Source organism: Abramis brama (genome assembly GCF_963993115.1).
Source record: "Abramis brama genome assembly, chromosome: 19".
NCBI lineage: Eukaryota > Metazoa > Chordata > Actinopteri > Cypriniformes > Leuciscidae > Abramis > Abramis brama.
This window is the reverse complement of record NC_139981.1, coordinates 32,184,008-32,207,388: the sequence shown is the minus strand read 5'-3', so window position 1 is coordinate 32,207,388 and position 23,381 is coordinate 32,184,008. Positions and strand designations below refer to the sequence as shown.

General features: G+C 38.9%; 1 protein-coding gene across 1 annotated transcript in view; it reads right to left on the bottom strand.

Annotated features, from left to right (window-relative positions):
* The window catches only part of dst (dystonin), a 201,468-nt gene extending 178,737 nt beyond the window's left edge, over nt 1–22,731 (bottom strand). The window contains exons 1-4 of the mRNA XM_084093588.1: nt 22,340–22,731; nt 21,965–21,996; nt 21,297–21,473; nt 13,162–13,375 (exon numbers count right to left, since the gene is read on the bottom strand). Coding sequence (XP_083949714.1) covers nt 13,162–13,375; nt 21,297–21,473; nt 21,965–21,996; nt 22,340–22,520 — 604 coding nt within the window. The 5' untranslated portion in view covers nt 22,521–22,731. The remainder of the gene's footprint in view (nt 1–13,161; nt 13,376–21,296; nt 21,474–21,964; nt 21,997–22,339) is intronic.
* Nucleotides 22,732–23,381: the final 650 nt, after the last annotated feature.

Genomic DNA, 23,381 nt, shown 5'->3' with positions numbered 1-23,381 from the left:
TGAGGAATTCCCTAATAAATTAAACTCCATTTCCGCTGAATCGCTACATTATATTTCTCAATGAGCCGCAACTGACGAAAAAAATGCCCGTTGTACCCTTCCAGTCAAATATTGCGCTGCAAACATCAATAACAGCTTTAAGTTGTCAATGCTGGCAAATGACCATGGTATCAGCAGGTTAATCCACGGATAGCTGTGCATTTAATGCACGACGTGGAGGCGAGTTTAGTTTACTTGTTTAATTAAAAGGTATCAGAATACATGAAATGGCATTAGTAACATTTTTCTGGGGGAGGACCCACCCACTTTTTTTTTGCTTCCGACGCCCATGGCTGCATATAAAGGTGAGCTGGTGATGGGATCCAGGTGACGGTGATTACTACTTAGAGGAGAGTGAGTGCAGGTGTGCGCCAAGGAGGATTCTGGGGAGTGTAGTGCAGAGACAGATGAGGAAGACAGACGGTGGAATGTGACACCTTACAACTTACAAAAGATCCAGTGATGGATATTGACATGCAGCAGGAATCGTGTTTCCTGACATTTATTTCCATGTCGGGGAAATACATAAAGCACATTTGCCTGTGAATGCTTTATATAAATACAATATAGGTCTAAATCCAGGTGATCACTTACTATATCAATGTTATATATATATAAAATCATATCATCTAGCCTTAAAACTTGTACAATAGCTTTTGTCAGTGTTTATTTAAAAACATCCAATTATGCAGAATAAGAAAAATATGTAATTGATGTCAATAGGCTAGTTGCACGTGGCCGCCATTTTGGATTTCGGATCAGCGAGTGTGTGGGTAGACACTTCCGGTTTCGCATTACGCCCGGTGCAGGGAGCCGGAGAAAGCCGAAAATTATCTTTTATAATTGTTTATAGAATCAATTATCACTTAAAATACTACTAAGATCCATATTACTATTACACGAGCCAATGGCAATTAAATGCACGGACGCATAGTCAGATTAATGAATGAAATACAACTGTTCACGAACAGAAGATTGTATTTGACTAATGCTGCATACGCAATGACAATTATGCCTACTGTAAATATAGACAAACAGCTACGATTAGAGTTGTTTGCATAAAATACACAGTGAGCATTCACATGTTTGCCCTGTGATAGGCTACAATTTATCTCCATAAATACTATTTTCTCAATTCTGCGCATATATTTTCACTTACTTGCATCAATTGCTCGATCAATATTATCATCACATATTTTACATTTACGTTTTTAACTGTAGGTACCACAAACAATTTAATATAGGTAAGTTTGTGTATATTTTACACGTAGTACAATACTGTGTGCTGCTTAAACACCAGACAGATAATGATTTATGATCTTTACTCATCTCACTTGCACAAAATAAATGCAGTAATAGAAAGCATAGAAACGCACAGGTGAAATACACTGAAAATTATATGCATTTAAAAATTTGGTCGGGTTGAAGTTATCCCTCCGGATCTTCTGCATCCATACTACAGTACTGCAGTCCGTACCGCAGCGTCAACAGGGAATGCATGAAAGCTGACTTCTCTGTTGTAACGTGACGAACTGGTACATAACGGCACACAACGATGAAGTGCTGAGGCTGTCACCCTCTGAAAGGCAAGTCACCTCTCTTGAATGCTAAAAACACTCATTGTGAAAAAATATCTCTGTGGTAATGGAACTCGGTCGCTGTTGTCTCTCGCTCTCGCGGTATCCCGCTCTCGCTGTCAGATCACCGGAAGTTTTCACCGGAAGTATTGGCCCACACACTCAAGTTCGAACGTCAACGGTCGCCATATTGTGCACGGAGCGAATAGTGTCACAGTGTGTGGTTTGTGTATTCCTGGTGTCCACTAGAGGTCCTCTTCCCCACGGTGTCATCCACATTATGAACTGCATTCCCCACAATCCTTGTCTGTACCAATCACTGTTCATTGCACTCAGCTGTTCCCCGTCATCATTGTTCCCAGCTGTTCCCTATTTCATTGTTAGTTCTGTGTGTGTATATATACCCTGGTTGTTTCAGTGTTTGTCACGGAGTCCTTGTCTATTATCACACCATTTCCGAGTTCTGCTTTGTTGCCTGTTTTGTATTGTTTTATGTTTTGGATTGCTTCTTTGGTTTTGACCCCTGCCTGGACTGTTTGTGAGCATGGATTTTCCCAAATAAATACTGCATTATTGGATCTACCTGTTTCCTTGAGTGTGGAGCGTGACAGAAGGACTCTGTCAACACAAGATCCAGCAGTATGTTTTTTAATGTCTCTTCCCCAGTCACTAAGCGGGAGAAAAGACAATTTTTTTAGGGCACCCGGTTGGTCAGATTTCGCGGGACCTGTGGAGGCCGCAGTGGAGGAGGTGGTCGAGAGGAATCCCGACACCATTCTCCACTCTGGCCCCTCTTCGACCCTGGGCTGGTGATGTCCAGCCCAGAGCTCCATCCGCCGCTGATTCCACCCAGCCCAGAGCTCTGTTCGCCGCGGTTTCCGTCCAGCACAGAGCCTGCACATCGCCACCCGAAACAGAGGAGAAGGAAGACTCTCTCCGTGACTGTTCCGGTGGTCCCTGTTCCGGTGGTCCCTGTTCCGGTGGTCCCGAGTCCGGTGGTCCCGCTCAGGCGCCCTGCTCTGCCCGTGTCCGAGCTGCTCGCCCTGCCAGCGCCACCCCAGCGACCTGGCACGTCTGCCGATCCAGAGACTGTTCAGGTCACGTCTGCCGAGCCTGTGTCTCCAGACAAGATGGCCGCCGCCGAGCCGGTGTCAGCTCCTGTTCCTGAGCCATGGCCTCCTGAAGGGTCGTCTCCGCCGTGGCCGCCCGAGGGAAAGTCTCCGCCGTGGCCGCCCGAGGGAAAGTCTTTGCTCTGAAAGTCTTTTAAGCTCTGAAACTTGCAGGATGTTTTAATGGTACAAAGACCTCTAATATGTTAATATGTTAATTTCTCATGTCATGACCCCTTTAAAACGCTGCACTTTGTTTTGGATGTGCTATGAAGAGCACTACACTGACACCCTGACACTTAAAGCTAGAGTATGTCATTTTTGTGCCACTTTCTTGCTTTCTGAAACATCCACCCAATGTCATTGGTTGAGCTGATATATATTGGCACTGTTTTAAGAACAGCACAGAGCCACAATATTTACACTTTTCTGGCAGTCTTACACTGTTCAGACTGCAGGCAAAAGTGGCCCAAATCCTACATTTTGCTTATTTGCGAACAGCACAAACCACACGCAATCTGATCTTTTTGATTTTGATACAAATCTTTATAATGTTTATCTCTTCAATTTCTCATTGTGAGAAAGTCTCACATGGTGGAAACAAGCTTCCATATAACTTTATAATTTTAACCATTATTGTGCATTTTTTACCCAATATTTGCAAGTGCAGTTTATTTTTATGCTTATTGGAGCATTATGCTATTTAGCAACATGCTAACATAAAATTCCACTGGAATTGATAGCAAGTAGAGTTTCCAGTCAGTGTGCTTTACATGAGAAATGTATGACGCACAAAATTTCTGAATATGTCGAGCGTTTCAAATCAGTCGCTTTTGACAGTCAGCGGTTCACTGCACACTTCCAGAAGTCCAGAACTGGAAAACTGCTCGTCTGATTTGCTTAGCACATGAAAAGATGCTGACCTCGTACCAAGGATAGCAAGTCCAATCCTTGACCGAATCCTGTCAGAAACCTTAACAGGCATCAGTCACAGCAAAGTCTCCTAACAAAACTAGTTTCAGACTGGCTTCCAAGACACCATAACATCACGTCTAATGATGCAAAAACAATTTAGGTGGGATTTAAAGATAACCAAGCAAATATTTAACTGACTACAATTAGGGTTGGGTATTATTGGAATCGATTCCGATTCTTATCGATTCACAGTTTTGATTCCAATAAAGTAAAAAAAAAATGAAGTCAAACATTTATATATCACACATATTTATTCTGTGTCTTTTTGCAGAACATTCTGTTGCAACTGAATACCACGAACAAAAATCATCAGCTGGAAATCCTGGAATGGTCATCATCCCTGATTATCACATTCACCTGTGTCTCATTATATTGTTTAGTTCACCCCATATAAGCCTGGTTCACCTCATCATTCCCTGCGAAGTCTTGTATGTTATTCCACTGCATTTCTGAGCGTTTCCTTTGTTGTCATTGTTCCTGGTTCTTGATCTCTGCCCGTGTCCTGGTTTTCCCGTTTCTGCCTCACCCTCTGGATTTTCGTTTGTTTGGATTGCCTGCCTGTGTATGACCTTTGCCTGGATTCTGATTACGATTTTGATTTACTTTAATAAACTGCATTTGGATCCTCAACCTTCATGTCTCGGAGTAGTTCATAACAGGAATACACTACACGATTTATGTGTGTTTTGTTCATTCAAGCGCAAAAAGACCCGAAAGAGAACTCAATTCAGTATTTGCGCACTACATGAAAGATATGTGCAAGTACATGAGCTTCAGATGTGTGTGTGCTTCAGATGTGTGTACGCTTAAGAAAACAGCACGACAGTGCCGAATTCAGTTCTCTTTCTCCTCTACTTGCACTTGAATGGGTCAAAATCACATTAAATGCGCACACAGGAATCAATAAGTATAAATTTGATTTGATAAATTTTATAATAAGTATCTGATTCCAGAATGAAATAAGAAAGAAAAAAAACTTGAAAGCAGACATTTTATTCTTCCAACAACAAAGACTATGGGATATCAAACATGGCAGCCAGGAATAGATCTAAGCTGCCTTCAAAAATCAACCAGATGAAGACACCTTCATAGACGGGACGCCATGCAACACTGGATTTAGACGTGCTTTGGTGTCTTTTTCAGGTTTTTGGACAGTTATGACACTGATGTTCACTTTCAGAAGCAGTAGGGATGTTTTCTAGTCACAAAAAGAATGTGAAACATATTTAATTTTAAATATATTATTAAGCATTATCGTATCGCATATTGAATATCGCATTATTTAATGAGTAATCGCATATCACATTGTTCTTCAATATCTTGCCTTCAGGCTTTATGGGGGTAATGTTGCAGTGAATTACTAACTGCGCTGTTTTTTAGGCATTTAACACGTAATTGCTGCAGGTGTGCTAACATGACACCCTTGACCACCACAAAACTTCCCTACAGCAAGGCTAGAAACCTGAGAAACTTGTGCATGAAAGTAGCAATATATTTGATGGCACATGAGTTAAATCCATCTGACCTGGTTAAATGCAACGTGTCTGAGCGTATGAACTAAATATATCGTGGCCCTGTATTTTACTACAGTGTGACGGGATACTACAGGTAATAAGTACAAATACTACTGGCTCTTTTATGCAAATGAGTTCTCTGGAATTCCAGGTTTTCTGCAATCCTCTAATCATCATAGTACTGTGGTTTACCCAGACAAAACATGTAATCACCAGAAAGGGCTAATATTTCAAATCCCCTGGTTGCTTTTCTTCTCTGCTCTTCACACACATGAGAACTCAGTCACATAAATCACAAAAGACTTGCGGATGTAAAACGTGTTGGTTCTGTTTACACTGTACAGTATCTTTAGAATTTCATGAAAGAGCTTCTTATCGTAGTGGAAAGGAGTCAGGCTCAAAAGAAACTGTGAGACGCACCCACTCCTGAGTACATCTTGAGCTTTCTTAGACACACAAAAGACAAAGACTTAAGCAAATTATGATCGTGACCTGTTAGTGCATATCCAGGCCTGAGCGATGGTAATGGTGCATGAGCCTGAAGAAGGATCCATGTTCAAGTCTCAAATTCACGGGCCTATTTAAACGTGCGCATTTGGGTCCGGATCAAAAGTACAAGATTAAGACGTTTTGAAAGGAACCGATTTAATCTCATCTTGGATGAAACGCCTCTGGTTTACAAGAACACCACTCCAAGAAAAACCTTTAATACCCAATTATCCAGGTATTGTCCCACACATGTTCAGTGCTACTTATCTCGAAACCAAAAACCAACTCAATTCCATAAAGTAACAGGACACTAACCTACAAACCAACCATTACATAAGTTATATGTTTAAGTGTCTGATAAGTGATTCATTTCTGCATTTTATATAACAAATAAATGAAGCATTACTGCAACAATGAAAACATAACATGCATTATGAGAATAAATAGAGATGCACCGATGTATCGGCCAATAAAAGCAATTATTTTCACTATCAGCCATCGGCTGACTGATGATCAGGGCTGGTTATATCCTGTCAATCAAAAGTGGACTGTCAGACTGCAACTCATGCTGTGTGTGAAGAAAATCTCTCTTGTGCTGAATTTAGGGCAAGTTAAACATTAAACAATAACGCATTAACAGTTCAAAATATCTTCATGAAAGCAGGCTCAATTCTCTGAATCTCCTGTAGTTCAGGGTTGTCGGGTCTGTGGTTTTTCCTAAATCAAACATGATTTGTAGCGCCTCACATCCAATAATCTCAAAGAGCTTTGTGCTTTTTACTTCTCTTAAGAAACAAAGTCTCATCTTTCAAATTCTGCCCATTTCAATCAATTCAAACAATAAATGGCGTTTTGACGCTCTTAAATGTGACGTGAGAGATCGCTGTAGCGCCTCAGTTCAAGCGAGTCTTTTCTTCCACTTTATTACAAGTTATAGCATGAAAAAACAAGCATGAACATCAGAAGGTATGTTGAAATATACAGTACAACTTGCTGAAATGAATCATGTCTCATGTAATCTCTCAATCAGTGTTTCAACCGCAGAAAGACGTCAATAAAACAGCTTGTGAACAATGTCACTTAACGTTGCATTTCCCTCAGGAAAGTTATCCAGTGTTCACAGTTCATTAGTCAGCTGTAAAAACACCAGAGAGCAGCGTATTTACTGTTAATGATACATGTATGTTTGAATAAATTATGTGCAACTAATTTGTATACAAAATTTCAGTTGTTATTATATCTGAAAATAAATAGCAGTTGAATATAATAGTTTGAGCTTTGTTGTTAATAATAATAACTTTCCTGTGTAGTTTACAGCATTAGTTGTGAGATTTTTTTCCTTAAGAAAATCAAATGATTATTATTATGTTTGCCAAATATCAGTGCTGATTTTTTTTCTTATAACTTAACTGTTTTTTTAATGATTGTTTTATTTCTGCTATTGATAAATATATTTATATACAGTACATATATATATATATATATATATATATATATATATATATATATATATATATATATATATGAAGAGTTCAGATGCAAAAGCCTCTAAGTGCCATCTAAAATTTTCTTCTAGAATGATCATTTTTATCAAGCTCGTATATTTAAGTTCAGCAATTTCACTTAAATGGCAATGAAAATAACCTATTAATTGTAATTTAAGTGAAATTACTGAACTTTGACTTTCATCCACTTTCATATGTACTACTGTACACCCAAAGCGCTTTACAATCATATCAGGGGATCTCTCCTCAACCACCACCAGTGTGCAGCATCCACTTGGATGATGCGACGGCAGCCACAGTACAACGGCGCCAGTGCGCTCACCACACACCGGATATAGGTGGAGAGAGGAGAGAGAGTGATAGAGCCAATTCAATGTAAGGGGATTATTAGGAGGCCATGATTGGTAAGGGCCAATGGTGGAATGTGGCCAGGACACCGGGATTACACCCCTACTCTTTACGAGAAATGCCATGGGATTTTTAATGACCACAGAGTCAGAGTCAGGACCTCGGTTTAACGTCTCATCCGAAGGACGGTGCTCTTTTGAGTTTCTGAGTTTTGCAACTCTTCATATATATATATATATATATATTGATAGATGTTGTTGCCCTCTCCCCACATATGAAGTGTACATTGACTGTAGTTTAAACTGTTGACTACTTTACATTATGCTTGATGATCAATGCAGCTTCGCCAACACTGACCCCTTCCCACACACTTAGCGCTGCACATTATACATTCAGCATGGATTTTCACAGTAGGGCTAAAGAGAGACGTTTAGCGCGAGAGAAAAGGCCAGACAGTGCATGTGAACATCTTTTGTTCTGAGAACAGCTCCATCAGTGTTACTGTATAACTCTACGACGTCACTTCCAGGAATGTTTCCACCAAACATCAATTTTATCATTGTCAATGTTTCCCACTCTCTAGAGAACTGCATTAATGGACTCCTGACGAGTGGAGTGAAGGGGAAAATATAACATTGTTGAATGATATATCACATTTTATGCATTTGTACTTCATTAAAAAATGAAGCTGTAATGAACTCACTTCACTTTTTTCAAATATGGAATGTTCTGGTGATGATTCGAGGAAGGATATTCAGAGCATCACAGTTTCCAGTGTCTAAAGCCTCGCTCACATGGTTTAAAAGCTATTGTTACTGGAAGAGCTAAAACTGGATTCAACATGAGGAAAATAGTATGTGTCATTAATGCCTTAACAAAGAATAAAGTAGCAATGTTTAGTTCAAATTAAATGTGCTTTTCTTTAATGCATATATCTCAAGTTTATCATTTCTTGTGAATGGTTTGTCATTTTTGTCATTAAAATCACAACTGACATCCCCAAGAAAGCGCTACAGTGAACAAGTGAAGCTATTATGTGTTGATTAACAAGGAATATGTAGATTCCTTGTTAATCTTCCTTAAAGCAAAAAGATTTGTTTATAAAAGATTCCTTTCAGAAAACACAGCTATAGCATAAACTAAAGCACATGATACGCCAGCGCCGTGCCATTTATTGAATATTCACACAACAAATCATTTGTTTTGTGTCTCGCAATGAGAGAATTAAGAGGTTTTAAACTTCAGTAGAAAATGTTATTACGATTCATTTCTATGAATCAGTTCAAACTGCAATCAATTAAAAACCCTATTCAGCGATTTATCTCCATCACAAGTCAAAAACGTTTCCACAGAGAAGAGTTCAGACATTTTACTAAAGCTACAAGTAGGTAAATATTGCATTACGTTCATTATTAAGCATTGTTATCACACTTGCAAATGCATGCTATACTGAACAGCATCAAAAGCTATAGAAATAATTAGTTATACCTCAATGTGTTCTGCCTCTGCTTATGCAGTAGTTGGCAGTCAGGCTTGTTAACGGTGACCAATAAACTAGCTCTGATAACCTCTGACCTCTAGCCAAACACTCCTGACAGACAAAACAACAGGGACTTTAACAACATCGCCTATATGAGGCAGATTCCAGAAAATCAGGAATGTTTGGGTGTTTTCAACACTGTTCGAGTCAACCAACAAAAACAGCTTAAATACAGAAAAACTAAAGATAAAGATAATAAAGATAAAAACTTATTTGTCAAGCTTATTGCCTGCAGAAAGCAAAAATCACAGAATCAATGACCCTTAATCATATGACTGCAGCAGCCTCACACACACACACACACACACACACACACTGTTGAGCTCCACCACAGCTGACTGTGAGCTTATGATACTCAACAGCTGATAGACACTCTTCTGCTCAGCTTGAGCTACAGAAACAACTCAGATCCGCTTCACCTGAACACTCAATCATCTGTTCCTGAAGAGTTAGAGACAGAGCTTGACTGGATGATGCTGAGAAATAAAACCCATCCCTGAGCCAGGACTAATGATCCACATGTCATTGTAAATGCATGAGGGGGAGAAGCATTCAGAGACAACACAACACACTGATCAATAATCACAAGTCCACAATGGGCTCAAATTACAAAAATCAGGAGCAATTTACTATTAAGGTTCCATTTGTTAATAACATTATGCTTAACATGAACTAACAATGAACAATACATCTGATGCATTTATTAATCTTAATTTCTACATTTACTTTACATTATTAAAATCAAGATCTGTTAATGTTATTTAATGAATCTGAGCTGAGATGAACTAACGATGAACAGCTGTATTTTTATAAACTCACATTAGCAAAGATGAATAAATAGTGTAACGAATGTATTGCTCATTGTTAGTTAGTAATGGTTTAACTAGCGTTAACCTTATTGTATTGTTACTCAAAAATCTGATACAATCCATCTGAACACATAAACAGAGCGATATTTCTTCAATATTTGTAATAGACAGATAGACAGGCAGAAATGTCTTCTGTTATATTGTATCAGGTTTATCATTTGTTAATTTACCAAGTAAACGGTTTCTGCATGTGCACTTATAAAAGAAAAATAATGACAAATGTATTTGAAACAAAAAAAGCATGTTGAATTGCACTTATTGAAAATTGTATTTCAATGTTGAAATTGAATTAGAACCACTGTATTTTTTGGAAGCGAATTCATAAAGTGAAATAAAATGTACCGAAAAATGACTGTTGAATATTGTTATGTTTGTAAACAGACTCAATATTTTGGAAGTGTAGGATTATTGAATTTTTATTGAAGGAGTGTGTGAAATGTTGAATTTCAGACCATACAAATGTAAGCCCTGAAAATAAATACAATGGAATAAAATGCAAGCACTGTTAATGCAATGGATTTTTTTTAATAAGTGCAATTCAACATGCTTTGTATACAATGACCCATTGTATCAGTCCATGTAACATGTATAACGCTGATGTTCTGCCACCGTTAACTCTCGCGCGGCCACTCGGGAACGACAGGGTTATCAGGCAAAATTCCACCCATTTGATTCAAATCTGAATAGATTCTTTACCTTTATACTTCTCAAGCACATCCTCGTACGCCTGGAGATACTCCAACTCGTCGGCGAGCATGTACGGAGCCGGTCCGTAACGGGCCATTCCCGGAGCGGTCGAGACTGGTCATTTACCGAACTGAAGCCCTGCCCGAGTGACCGAGCGAGCGAGCGATGAGCGCGGGGACCGGCGACGCCCCTGCCGCCCGCCCACATCCACAACCCGGCCAATGAGCGGCTTACTGCCTCTCCGCTTCAGCCGTAAATCTCCGCGTGCGTCCGGTGAGAGGACGAGCTGTGGTGTTATAACAGTCACTGTCGTTCACTGTATCATCACTCCCAGCAATAACAAAAATCTTTATGATTATGTGAGATTTTGCATGCTCATTTTGCAAATTCTACTCTTTTTGACACTGTGCACGTATGTTCAGCATTCATCCGGAATGCTATATATATATATCAAATATGCGATACATGCACGGGATAATGTGTCATCATGCTCATGCACAGTCATCCTCTATTTTAGACGCGCGCGCTCGTGTTCACTGGCTGCCATGTGTCTGTGCGCGTGCACGTGCTCTCCAAGGTCCTAGAACCAGAAGATTCATGATTCCTGTTCTCGCGTTTACACTGGGAACATGATGCGACTCAACTACTGTCATTTACAACACCTCTTCAAGCAGATTGCCGAGCAATCTGAACTTTCATAACACTCCAGACCATGCAGCTTTGTTTCTAATCTCACAAAGCATGTTGTTTTATATGTGTCTATGTTATTATTGTTCTATAAACCTATTAAATGAAAAAATATTTATTATAGAAATAACGAATGATGAACTGCAGACAGTTTGTATATAGGCTATTAAGTTTTTAGAAAGACAGACAGACAGACAGACAGACAGATAGAGAGAGAGAGAGAGAGAGAGAGAGAGAGAGAGAGAGAGAGAGAGAGAGAGAGACAGACAGACAGACAGACAGATAGATAGATAGATAGATGATAGATAGACAGACAGACAGACAGACAGACAGATAGATAGATAGATGATAGATAGACAGACAGACAGACAGACAGACAGACAGACAGATGATAGATAGACAGACAGACAGACAGACAGACAGTCAGATAGATAGATAGAGAGAGAGAGAGAGAGAGAGAGAGACAGACAGACAGACAGACAGATAGACAGATAGATAGACAGACAGAGAGACAGACAGACAGACAGATAGAGAGAGAGAGAGAGAGAGAGAGAGACAGACAGACAGACAGATGATAGATAGATAGATAGATAGATAGATAGATAGATAGACAGACAGACAGACAGACAGACAGACAGACAGACAGACAGACAGATACAGACAGACAGACAGACAGACAGATAGATAGATAGATAGATAGATAGACAGACAGACAGACAGACAGACAGACAGATAGATAGAGACAGACAGACAGACAGACAGACAGATACAGACAGACAGACAGACAGACAGACAGATAGATAGATAGATAGATAGATAGATAGATAGATAGATAGATAGATAGATAGATAGATAGATAGATAGATAGATAGACATTATAATTATGTCATCAATGTTAAAAATAAAGGTTTATTGGCATTGATGGTTCCATGAAGAATCGTTATGAAATCTTTCAATTCCACAAAAGGTTCTTCAGATTATTAAAATGTTCTTCTGGTCTTTTTAAGAACTTTTCTCTGAAATGTTCTTTGCGTTCCCCAAAATGGTTCATAAACACTGCGAAAAACCTCTTTTGGAAAGTGTCTTTTTAGGAGCACATTGCCATGACCCCAGTCCCGTGCTACAGAAGCCTATAGGAGAGCATGTCCTCTCATTCCAGAGCTGGAGAACACACACATTACAGATTGCTGATTCATCTTTCAGCCTCGAGCTTTTAAAAACAACACTGGATTCCAGCTACCAAAACACGTTCAGAGTCCATCACGTTCCACTTATTGTATTTTCTTATGATGATGATGATGATGACCTGTGGATTTGATCCCGACCACCACCCATAACCAGCTAAAGTTCCAGTGCCTTTTTAATACTTAACCTTAAAACACAAAACAAAGTGAATGTGCCATTATTTGTTATTAATTATCCAGCTCTTGTGTAGATCATTGATCAAACAGTAAAATGACAGCAGGCCTCCTCATTTTGAATGGGTGTTTATGGGAGCAGACAGACAGTAAGAGTGGGGGATTTTTTGGTTTCAGTTTCAGAATCCATCAGAAGAAACATTACACTTATTATATTTTCTTATGATGATGATGATGATGAAGACCTGTAGATTTTGCAGGTAAAGCATATGATCCCGACCACCACCCATACCCAGCTAAAGTTCCAGTGCCTTTACTTAATCATTTCTAAAAAACCCAAACAAAGTGAATTTGCCATCGTTTGTAATTATTTCTCCAGCTCTTGCATCTCATTGATCAAACAGTAAAATGACAACAGGCCTCGTGATTTTGAATGGATGTGTATGGGATGTTTTGTTTCCTACCCGCGATCCTGAGCACAGCTCTCTCCGCGGGGTCCAGCACGGATCCTCCCTGGATCTTCCGCTTCGACCGCTCGTGTCTCGGTAAATTCCACGGTAACGTGTCTCCCGGTGCCGGTGACACCGAGCCAGACTTCACACTGTACTCTTCATCATCTGAGAAATCCGCCGAGGAAGACATGGAGCAGCGCAGGGACGCGTTCCCAGACCCGGAGCTCTGTGTGGAGAGACAATAGACCAGCAATAAATCGCGTGATGAGGAAAGCAAACCAACGCTGTGCGCGTAATCTCACCATCACTGCGATCACAATACACGGAGATTACAGGACACATCGGAATGCATCTCTTCGCGTAAAGACTCGAATCATCACAGATCGACAATAAAACAAAACCCCAGCACAGGATGAATCGCATGTGGCTCCCCCAGCAGGACAACAACACTCACCGCTGTGTACATCTCTAAATGATGGGCAGAAATCCTACTTCCACTTGCCAGTTACATACGGCGATGTCATTTTGGGTTGAACCACACCCTTGTGACGGTCCTTCGTCTCGCGTCGCCCGGGTTGATCCAAAGCATGAAACAGTGCGAAATACCCCCGAGACAGATACACAGATACACGGAGAGAGAGAGAGAGCAGACTGCGCTGAGGGAGAGCAGCAGCACACACACACACGCGCGCACCGCGTCACCATCTGACACACACGGACAGAAGCGAGTCTGGTGTTACAGCGCCATCACGGGACGCGCGCGCACTGATGCTGCTCTCACCGGTGCACCATTCAATTTAAACAAAAATTAATGTTGGTGTTGGTCAAAAATTGATCACTTTATTTAGTTGTCTTTCAACAAATAGACTATATATAAAAAAATCTGTCATTATTTACTGCATAATTTACATTGTTTACATTTCCCCCCATGGAACACAAAAGGAGAAATTGTGAAGATGACTCTGCTCTATTATGGGCTAAAACAGTGAGCGCGGCTGTCAAGCTGCGACATTAAAAAATAACAACAATAGGATTTTTCAGTGAAATATCCCATTAATAAATTTCGTTTTGCTGCAATCTTCAATATATTGTCATAACTTTCTCTGTTTATCCAGCTAAAGCTAATCTTTTTGCATGTAACCTTCTCCATTTTTGATCTTAGTGAAATCATGTTCTTCATAAGTGTTTAATGAAGGCATTAAACACCTTTTGTTAAAAGGCATCAAATAACCTATATTGGGAAAAATTGGTGTAGAAATCATTTTCACAAAAAATAATTTCAAATAATAAAAATAGTAAAAAATAAATAAAAAATAATGTTAAAATAATTAAAAAGAAACGGCAAGTAACACATTGAAATAAACTTGAACTTTGAAATAGCATATACTTGTAAAACGTAGAACTGGTAATATTGCAAAATGTGTGTGTGTGTGTGTGTGTGTGTGTGTGTGTGTGTGTGTGTGTGTGTGTGTGTGTGTGTGGTGTGTCCCCACAAAGATATCTAAAATCCTTGTCCTCGTGGGGACATTCTTTGGTCCCCACGAGGAAAACAGCTTATAAATCAGACTAAGTGATGTTTCTTGAAAGTGTAAAAATGCAGAAAGCTTTGTGTGATGAGTAGGTTTAGGTGTAAGGGTTAGTGTAAGGGGAGAGAATATACAGTTTGTACAGTATAAAAGCCATTATGTCTATGGAAATTCCCCATAAAACATGAAAACACAACATGTGTAAATATTCACAGAAGTAAAAGGTCCGACAACTCTCCCTGGTGCCCTCAATCTGCAGCTTTAAGAATGGAAACCATGTGAAGTGTGAATGTGAGTGAACAGGTGCGAGGCACGCTGTCAGAGAGCTTCTGTGGCCCGACAGCATGTGCTCCAGTGGGGTTTGGAGAAACAAACACATACAAACGGTCAAATATTTAAAACAATTTGATATTGACATGTTCCCAAGTTTAAGAGAAATGCTTGGTTTTTCACTGAAGAAGCATTGAAAGACTTCAGTAATATGCATGGCAATAATTTCTATAAACTGTTTCAGCATGTGTCCACACATATACAATGTACTGGATTTAATAAAAATAAAAAAACACAGTATATAATGTATATACACATTTGGTTTGTCTCTATCACCAGGTTAAAATAATATAGCAACATTAAAGATTGTGGTCCAGTAAGTCCTTGTTGCTTCCAAACTCACAGATTTACACATACAAATGTCACATTTCTGTTATAGTAAGTATGTACTATAGAACAAACCACAAACAAAGTGCAGTTCATTTTAAAAATGATTTAAAGTGCCCCTATTATGCTTTTTTGAATATTACCTTTCATGTAGTGTGTAATATAGCTGCTGTTTGAGAATGTAAAAGCTCTGCAAAGATTTAAAGATCAAAGTGCACGACAAATAGTTGCTGTTTCATAAAAGAAAGAGTCGATTCTGAACAGATGAAACGAGTCGTCAGTAACTCAGTCTCACTTCATCCCTGCGTAACAATGTCACTAATTTCAATTAAATTCAATTCCATTCCTTTTATTGTCATTGCATGTATTATACAATGAAATGAATTAGCAAACCTTACGGTGCATCCACACATGACAACACAACAATAATTAAGACACCATAAATATAACACATTACAATACAGAAACTTGACAGCTTCATTAAAGATATTGCACACTGTTGTCACAAAGTGACCCTAACTGTAATTATGATTAGAGCAATTGAATCATGACTATTCAAGGTGTAATCAAACGTTCAGTGTTTAGCCGTGTTGTTAAGTTCTCTTACAGCTCTGGGGCAAAAGCTACTTAAAGGGTTAGTTCACCCAAAAATGAAAACTCTGTCAGTAATCACTCTCCCTCATGTTGTTCAACCCCGTCAGACTTTCGTTCATCTTCAGAACACAAATGAAGATATTTCTGATTAAATCTGAGAGCTGTCTCACTCCTCCATAGGCTTCTCTGTTATTGAAACTTGCCGGCCCAGAAAGTTAGTAAAGACAATGTTTAAAATAGTCCAAGTGTCTACAGTGGCTCAACCTTAAGTTTATAAGAATACTTTTTGTGCGCGAAAAAAACACAAAAATACCGACTTTATTCAACTCTTCATTTCATTCTGTGTGTCTCTGAGTGAGTTCACGTAGTGTAACAGCGCAGCGCTTCTGGGTTGTACGTCAGAACGGAGGCTCACTATTGGCCGACGCTGGTCATGAGTGTGATGCGTGAAGATGAACGAATGTCTTACGGGGTTGGAACAACCTGAGGGAGAGTAATTGCTGCCAGAATTTTCAGTTTTGGGTGAACTAACCCTTTAACTCTATTAGTCCATGATGCAATAGACCTGAAACGCCTACCAGAGGGCAACGGGACAAACAGAAGATGTCCAGGGTGGGATCTCTGAGAGTGTAAGCCGATCTACTCAGACAACGGAAGTTAAATAATTGCTCCAGTGAGGGCCGAGAGTCAGCGATGATCTTCTGGGCTGTACTGATGACCCTCTGGAGGGTCCACACCGAACTGCAGTGCGTCAGTACACAGTCAGCACACTGTCTCTATGATGGAAGGACACCAGAAGTTTCTGTTGCAGTTGATTTTGCCGAAGTATTCTCAGGAAATGAGCCTGTCTCTTCTGAGCCTATTTAAGTATTTCGGTGGTGTTGTTGGGCATAATTTGCATAATGCCAACCTATGTTCTTCATTGGCTGCCTGCGGATAACGTCTCGTTTGCTCCGCCCTCAACACTGTAGTGTATCTGAGACTGGAAGAGTTTGGGTCGTGTTGTTCATGTCGAGAAGATGCTGTTTCCACAGCAAATCCACTTTGCTGCACTTCCAAAGGATGAGGACTCGCGCTGGGATTGATATGCAAAAATCGACCCATCGTTACTATTCGTATTACTGTGTATTAGTGGTGGAACGGATCACAGAATTCACGGTTCGGATCATTTACGGTTTTTGAGCCACAAATCGGATCATTTTTCGGATCAGCAAAAAAAAAAAAAAAAAAAAAAAAAAAAAATATATATATATATATATATATATATATATGGGGGGGGGGGGGGTCACTTTGCTTTTCATTTATTACTTTAAAACAAGTGAACAGTCAGTAATAAAATAAGAACTAAAACACAATTTACAAGCAGAGATGAATACTAAATAACAACTTTACAAAGTCTAACAGGAGTATTTAGGTACAGAAATTATAATTTAGCCTAAATGTAAAATAACACTATTTGTTCACTGTAGAAATTAAATATAGTTTAATCTTTGTTAAAGCTGTATTTTCTGGTTTTATTGATATTAATGGCAGACAACAGCAGGAATAGCTATTAGGTGTGTGCTGTGACTTAAGACCGCTTTATCGGAAACACACATCTCTCTCTCTCTCTCTCTCTCTCTCTCTCTCTCTCTCTCTCTCTCTCTCTCTCTCTCTCACTCTCACTCTCTCTCTCTCTCTCTCTCTCTCTCACTCTCTCTCTCTCACTCTCTCTCTCTCGCTCTCTCTCTCTCTCTCTCTCTCTCTCTTCGGGTGTGTGCGGGCGTGTGCACAGATAACTCGATAAGTCCCGATTTTCGCCTCTTCTTCCGTGTTTAAAATTGTTTGAGTGTGTAAATTGGCAAGACAAAACACGTCCAAATTATAAACTTTAACTCTGTGATGGTTTAATTTAGCAGTTAATCCGTGAATCACACGCGCGGCGAAACCTGGGGCGGCTGGTCCGTACGGATCACGGATCAACTGCGATCCGTTCCAGCCCGTGTATCAAGAGCTGAGGAAGATCCGGAACTGAAATTCTGATATGATAACAGGCTTTTCATTTCCAAGCGGTCGACCAATCACAACAGACTGAGCCATCCAACCAATCAGAGCAGAGCTGAACAGGCTCTCAGAAAGAGGGACTGAATCTTCGAACGAACCGTTTTCAGACACTCTGAGAAATGAGCTGATGCTGCAATGTATGCTATGAGAAAATTAAAAAAATGTTTGTTTTTTTTTACCTTGCATGCATGTAAACTTGTTGTAGGAGACTCCAAAAACAATTAGGAACCATTAAAATAGCATTAACATCCTCAAATGTGTGTCATGCAAATGAAGCTTGAAGCAAGAAAATTTTATCTAATGTACAAAAAGAAAGCTAGACATTTTACTACATATTTAACTACTTTCAAACTCCTAAAACATTCTGTATATTTCCAGGATAAAATGAAGGGGAAAAAAATCCCAGATTTGCAAAGTGGTTTCTGTCTGTACATACATAAAAAGTATAGAGTTATGCAGTATATACTGTCACATACTGTTGTGCAACACTTTTTGTAATCTTGAGCATTCAGATGTCCTACTGACTGAGTCTCCAAAGACAGAGATCAGGCTCTGTTGTACGCTATAACACAGATCAGTACAAGCATCTTTACAGTAGAACTGTTTCGGGGAATATGTTTGGTAATGCTCGATGCCTCTCTCCACTGCCGTTATTGAGATGTGCACCGTTCAATAGCAATTATACATTATGTAAAGCTGTTTAAAAGGAAGGGCCTATTTCGAGAAAGCCTGACAAGCCTGAATTCTCGCATGCAAAATCACTCGCATCTACATCCTGTTTTTCCAAGTATAAATATCACTTACAAAGAGCCTTTGATCACTTTCCTGCCTTTCATTCAGGTCTTGCGGGTCTCAAGCTGACAGCACACATTTCTGCCATGTTTCATTCAATTCAATTTCTGTTCCTTTAATTTCTACATATATGCAATTACAGAGTTTTTCTTTTTAAATCTGGTATATCCTAAACATGTGTCAGTACTAAAAGATCATGCAAGCAAAAGTACAGACATTGTAGTTCATTACTGATGTCAAAAATAAGACATAACTGAAAACACATAAACGGAGGGGGTCGCGAGGTCTCCATATAATTCGAATGTTCAAAGCAGAAAAAGTTTAAAAGAAGAAATCTTGGTTATATTTAGAAGAATCTCCACAACATCAATAAGGCTGAAGTTAAGATGCACTTTCAAGTATGCAGGTTTTAAATACCATTTAGGAAATCACTGCAACTGTGAAATTGTAGTGTCGCTTCGGTGCGCTCGAGTGCTCCTGGGACGCGTGTGTTTACGAGGTGTGTGAAGTGTGTGTTTACGCCGGCAGGTGCAAGTCACTTTCGTCGGAGCAAGATGGCACTTTCTCTTAATTAACTACACTAAAATACAGTAAGGTTTGTAAACTCTACTTCTAGAAAATGAAGAACACAGAATGTACATCAGGTGTGCTTTGCTTTTTTATCTTTTTAATTAATTTATGAAGCCATGATAAACTTTATTGTTGCATGTTATTTTGTTATATGACAATGCTATCACATTTTGTGCAGGTGATTAGTTTATTTCATACAAATAAAAAAAACCTGACAATGTCACTAATAAATATCTATAATTATTGTGGTATTATGCCATGTTTCTCGCTGACTCGCCCAAATCATTAATTCTGGACTTAAAGGGGTGGTTGATTATGATTTCACTTTTCTAACTTTAGTTAGTGTGTAATGTTGCTGTTTGAGCATAAACAACATCTGCAAAGTTACAACGCTCAAAAGTTCAAAGCAAAGAGAGATATTTGCTTTTAAAGAAATCGTTTTTTAAGGACTACAACAAACGGCTGGTAGAGACTACACGACATTCCTCCCGGGTTAGTGACATCACCAACCCTAGAATTTACATAAACCCGCCCCCTGAACATGATTTATAGATTATCAAGACAGAATACGCTAATCAATGACTAGAAGATAACTACACATACATCTACATAAATTCATCAACTAACCATTCAGAAATGTCCTGTTGCTTCTACATGTTGTCTCTTCTTCTTGAGTCTCTCCATCATTGTCTGACTCCGGTTTGAACATAAAAGGCTAAAAGTTTTTGAAATTTTCAGTGCATGTCTGTGTGAGTGCAAGCCGTTGAAGCTCCGCCCCCTGTGCCAGGACCAGCAGCTCATTTGCATTTAAAGGGACACACATAAAACTGTGCGTTTTTGCTCACCCTCAAAAAGTGACAATTTTAACATGCTATATAAAAATATCTGTGGGGTATTTTGAGCTAAAACTTCACACACACACTCTGGGGACATCAGAGACTTATTTTACATCTTGTGAAAAGGGCATTATACCACCCCTTTAAAAAAAATCCTGAGCTTCCCACTCGTATTTACCACTTTGTGGTGTGCGTTCATGTGCGTTCAGCTCATGTGATCTTTCCAGCATGAGTTGAACCCACCATTTATTAATCACTGACTGAGAAACACAAACTGAGTTAACGACTTGAAGGGTTAGTTCACCCAAAAATGAAAATCCTGCCATCTCATCATTCCAACCCCCCTTTTTTTTTTTATCACAGATGAATCATGCATGATAAAAGCAGGGTTGTGTATTAAAGGGGTCATAACATGGATTTTTTCATTTGCCCTCTTGTCGGCAGACTCAAGCGTGTGGAGTAAAGTTAAAAACGTAAAAGTTTTGATTTCTCTGATCTACATCTGTGCATTTTAAGACGCTTGAAGGCCAAAAATGGTTAAGAATAGCTTTAAAACCATGTGAGTGATGGGCAGTATTATTTCTCAGTTTCTGTTCTCATCTCATCTCATCTCATCACTATTTCTTTTTCTCTCCGTCTCCTTATCTTGCCCTGTCTCTTCCCCTCCTTTGACTTAAAGTCTTTTCATTTTCATCTGTGTCAGTGAAGAAAGTAAACATAAGGTCAACTGCTATTTAGCCTATATGTCTTATTAATCATTTTCTTAGACAACTCAATTTACTAAACCCTACTAACGCTAGGTAAATAGATTAAAGAAGAAATCTATAAGAATTTTGCCTTCTAGAAGAAACTTGCAGGATGTTTTAATGGCACAAACACGTCATGACCCCTTTAAGAAAATAAATAAGGTCAATTTTGAGTTCATGTTGACTCACTTTTGGAGAGGGTGCAATCAAACAGTCAAATTATTACTTTTTTAATGAAAAGTAACACTAGACCTATTAGAAAATATACTTTTTAATGTTCTTAATAATGTTATGTTGGGTAATGTCACTCTCTCTTTTATCTACAGGTCAGGGACAGGGACACATGCAGTGAGTAAATGTCTTATGAGTCAGCATATACCTACTGGTTTGCGTGTGGGCGTGAGTTGCACGGAGTGATAAAAATCAGGCTGGACTCTCTTCTTCACCCTCCTCTTCCTCACGCACGCGCTCGAGTCAGGCTCGCTCTCGACCAGCGGCTTTTCCTCAGACACGCGCGCACGCGCGCTTCTCCTCACATGACGTGGACTGTGACGACATACCTGTCAAACAATGACCATAATATCACTGCATATCGGCTCTGAGTATTGTTGTATTATGTTATGACAATGGCGATAATTGTTGTAAATGTTTTGTTTGTTTTTTTTCGTTTTTTCTTCTAGCAATTAATAGGCTACATTTTTTTTCAGGTTCAGGAAAAACAAAACAAAAATCACTGCATATCACACAAACTATGAAATGCTACAAATTATTGCATTTTATTTCCATATCCTAAAATAGTAACATTTCTCTCTAATTTACTTTTTTTATTTATTTATAAAAAAGTAACATATAATTATTTATCGGTCACACATGCGCAATGCGCATTTCACGCAGTTGCTTAGGATACTATTTCGCCATCAAGATGAAAGTGACTAGATATGTATCAAACAAAAGGGAACATTTCATGACAATCTCATTATTTTTTCAATGATTTGCTCTACTTTTCTGCTTCCTATGACCTTGACAGATGGAGCAAGAGAAAGAGATTTACCTCAGAGCGAAAATGATGCGGCCGGAAACCAGCTTCTAGAACAAATGGGAGTGATTGAAACAAACCCCACATGCATTCAGTCACATTGTGTCTTAGAGATGCTCTTCAAATAACTTTGTCTGGTCTTGAAATAAAGCACACTTTATTAAGTACACAACAACAACAACAAACGATGAAAAATGAAGGCTCGCGCACTCGCATGCCGCACTCGCGCGCATCGACGACAGTCTCTTTTTAAACCCATACGAAGCGAAGAATGAATGTAAATGTCAAATAAATACTGAGGTTGTGCATGCAGCATGCATGTTATCGCAATGACATGCTATAGAAACACGTATATATAGGGTGGACATATAATGCGACGCGTCTACTCACCACGACTCCTTGAACGCCTCGTTAGCACAGATTTTATGGGAATTTTCTCATTACGGAGCTTCCGATGCCAGCAACAGAGAAACAGAATCGTGGCGACAGTTCCTAGTAAAAGCAATAACAGCAATAATACACACTGAATACTTAAGGGTCTCAATAAGACCAAAAAAGCCGCAGCAATCATTGCGATGTAGGACAGCCACTCCTACACGTGTAGCTTCCTCTCCTTATGTAAATATGTAAGGCTATTTCATGCTGTGATGCCTCACTTGTAGGACCCCGACATATAATCTATCTCATGGTGTCTGTACTTCAGTAATGGACCACAACAAGCCATGACTCAGCAGGAGCCGCTGTTTTACAGCTCATGCAGGGCATCATCAGCATCAGCATCTGAGCTCAGCAAAGCCCAATACAGCGCCTCTGCGACGAGCATCTGCATCTTCACATGCCCACGTGATACACTCGGAAAAAATAAAGGCTCTTTATTGGCCTGAGGTTCCATATAGAATCTTTAACACACATGGAACCGTTCCACAAAAAAGGTCGTTATAGTGGAATTCGAAATTTTGGATTGTTAAATCGCCTTGAGGATTTTTAGTGACTTTTTAAAATGTTATTCAAACTAAGAAAAATTGGTCTTTTAAATGTGTCATGACATGGAGGTTTTTATTATTATTATTATTATTATATATATGTTTTTAATTTATTATATGTTACTTAAGGTACACTTATATAATGTAAATAAAGTTTTTTTGCACAAAGAAAACAATATATATAATAATAATGATATATATATATATATATATATATATATATATATATATATATATATATATACAGTACCAGTCAAAAGTTTGGAAACACTACTATTTTTAATGCTTTTGCAAGAAGTCTCTTATGCTCATCAAGCCTGCAGTTAAAAAAAAAAAAAAAAAAAAAAAAAAAACAGTAATATTATGAAATATTATTACAATTTAAAATAATGGTTCTCTTTTTTAATATACTTTAAAATGTAATTTATTTTTGTGATGCAAAGCTGAAT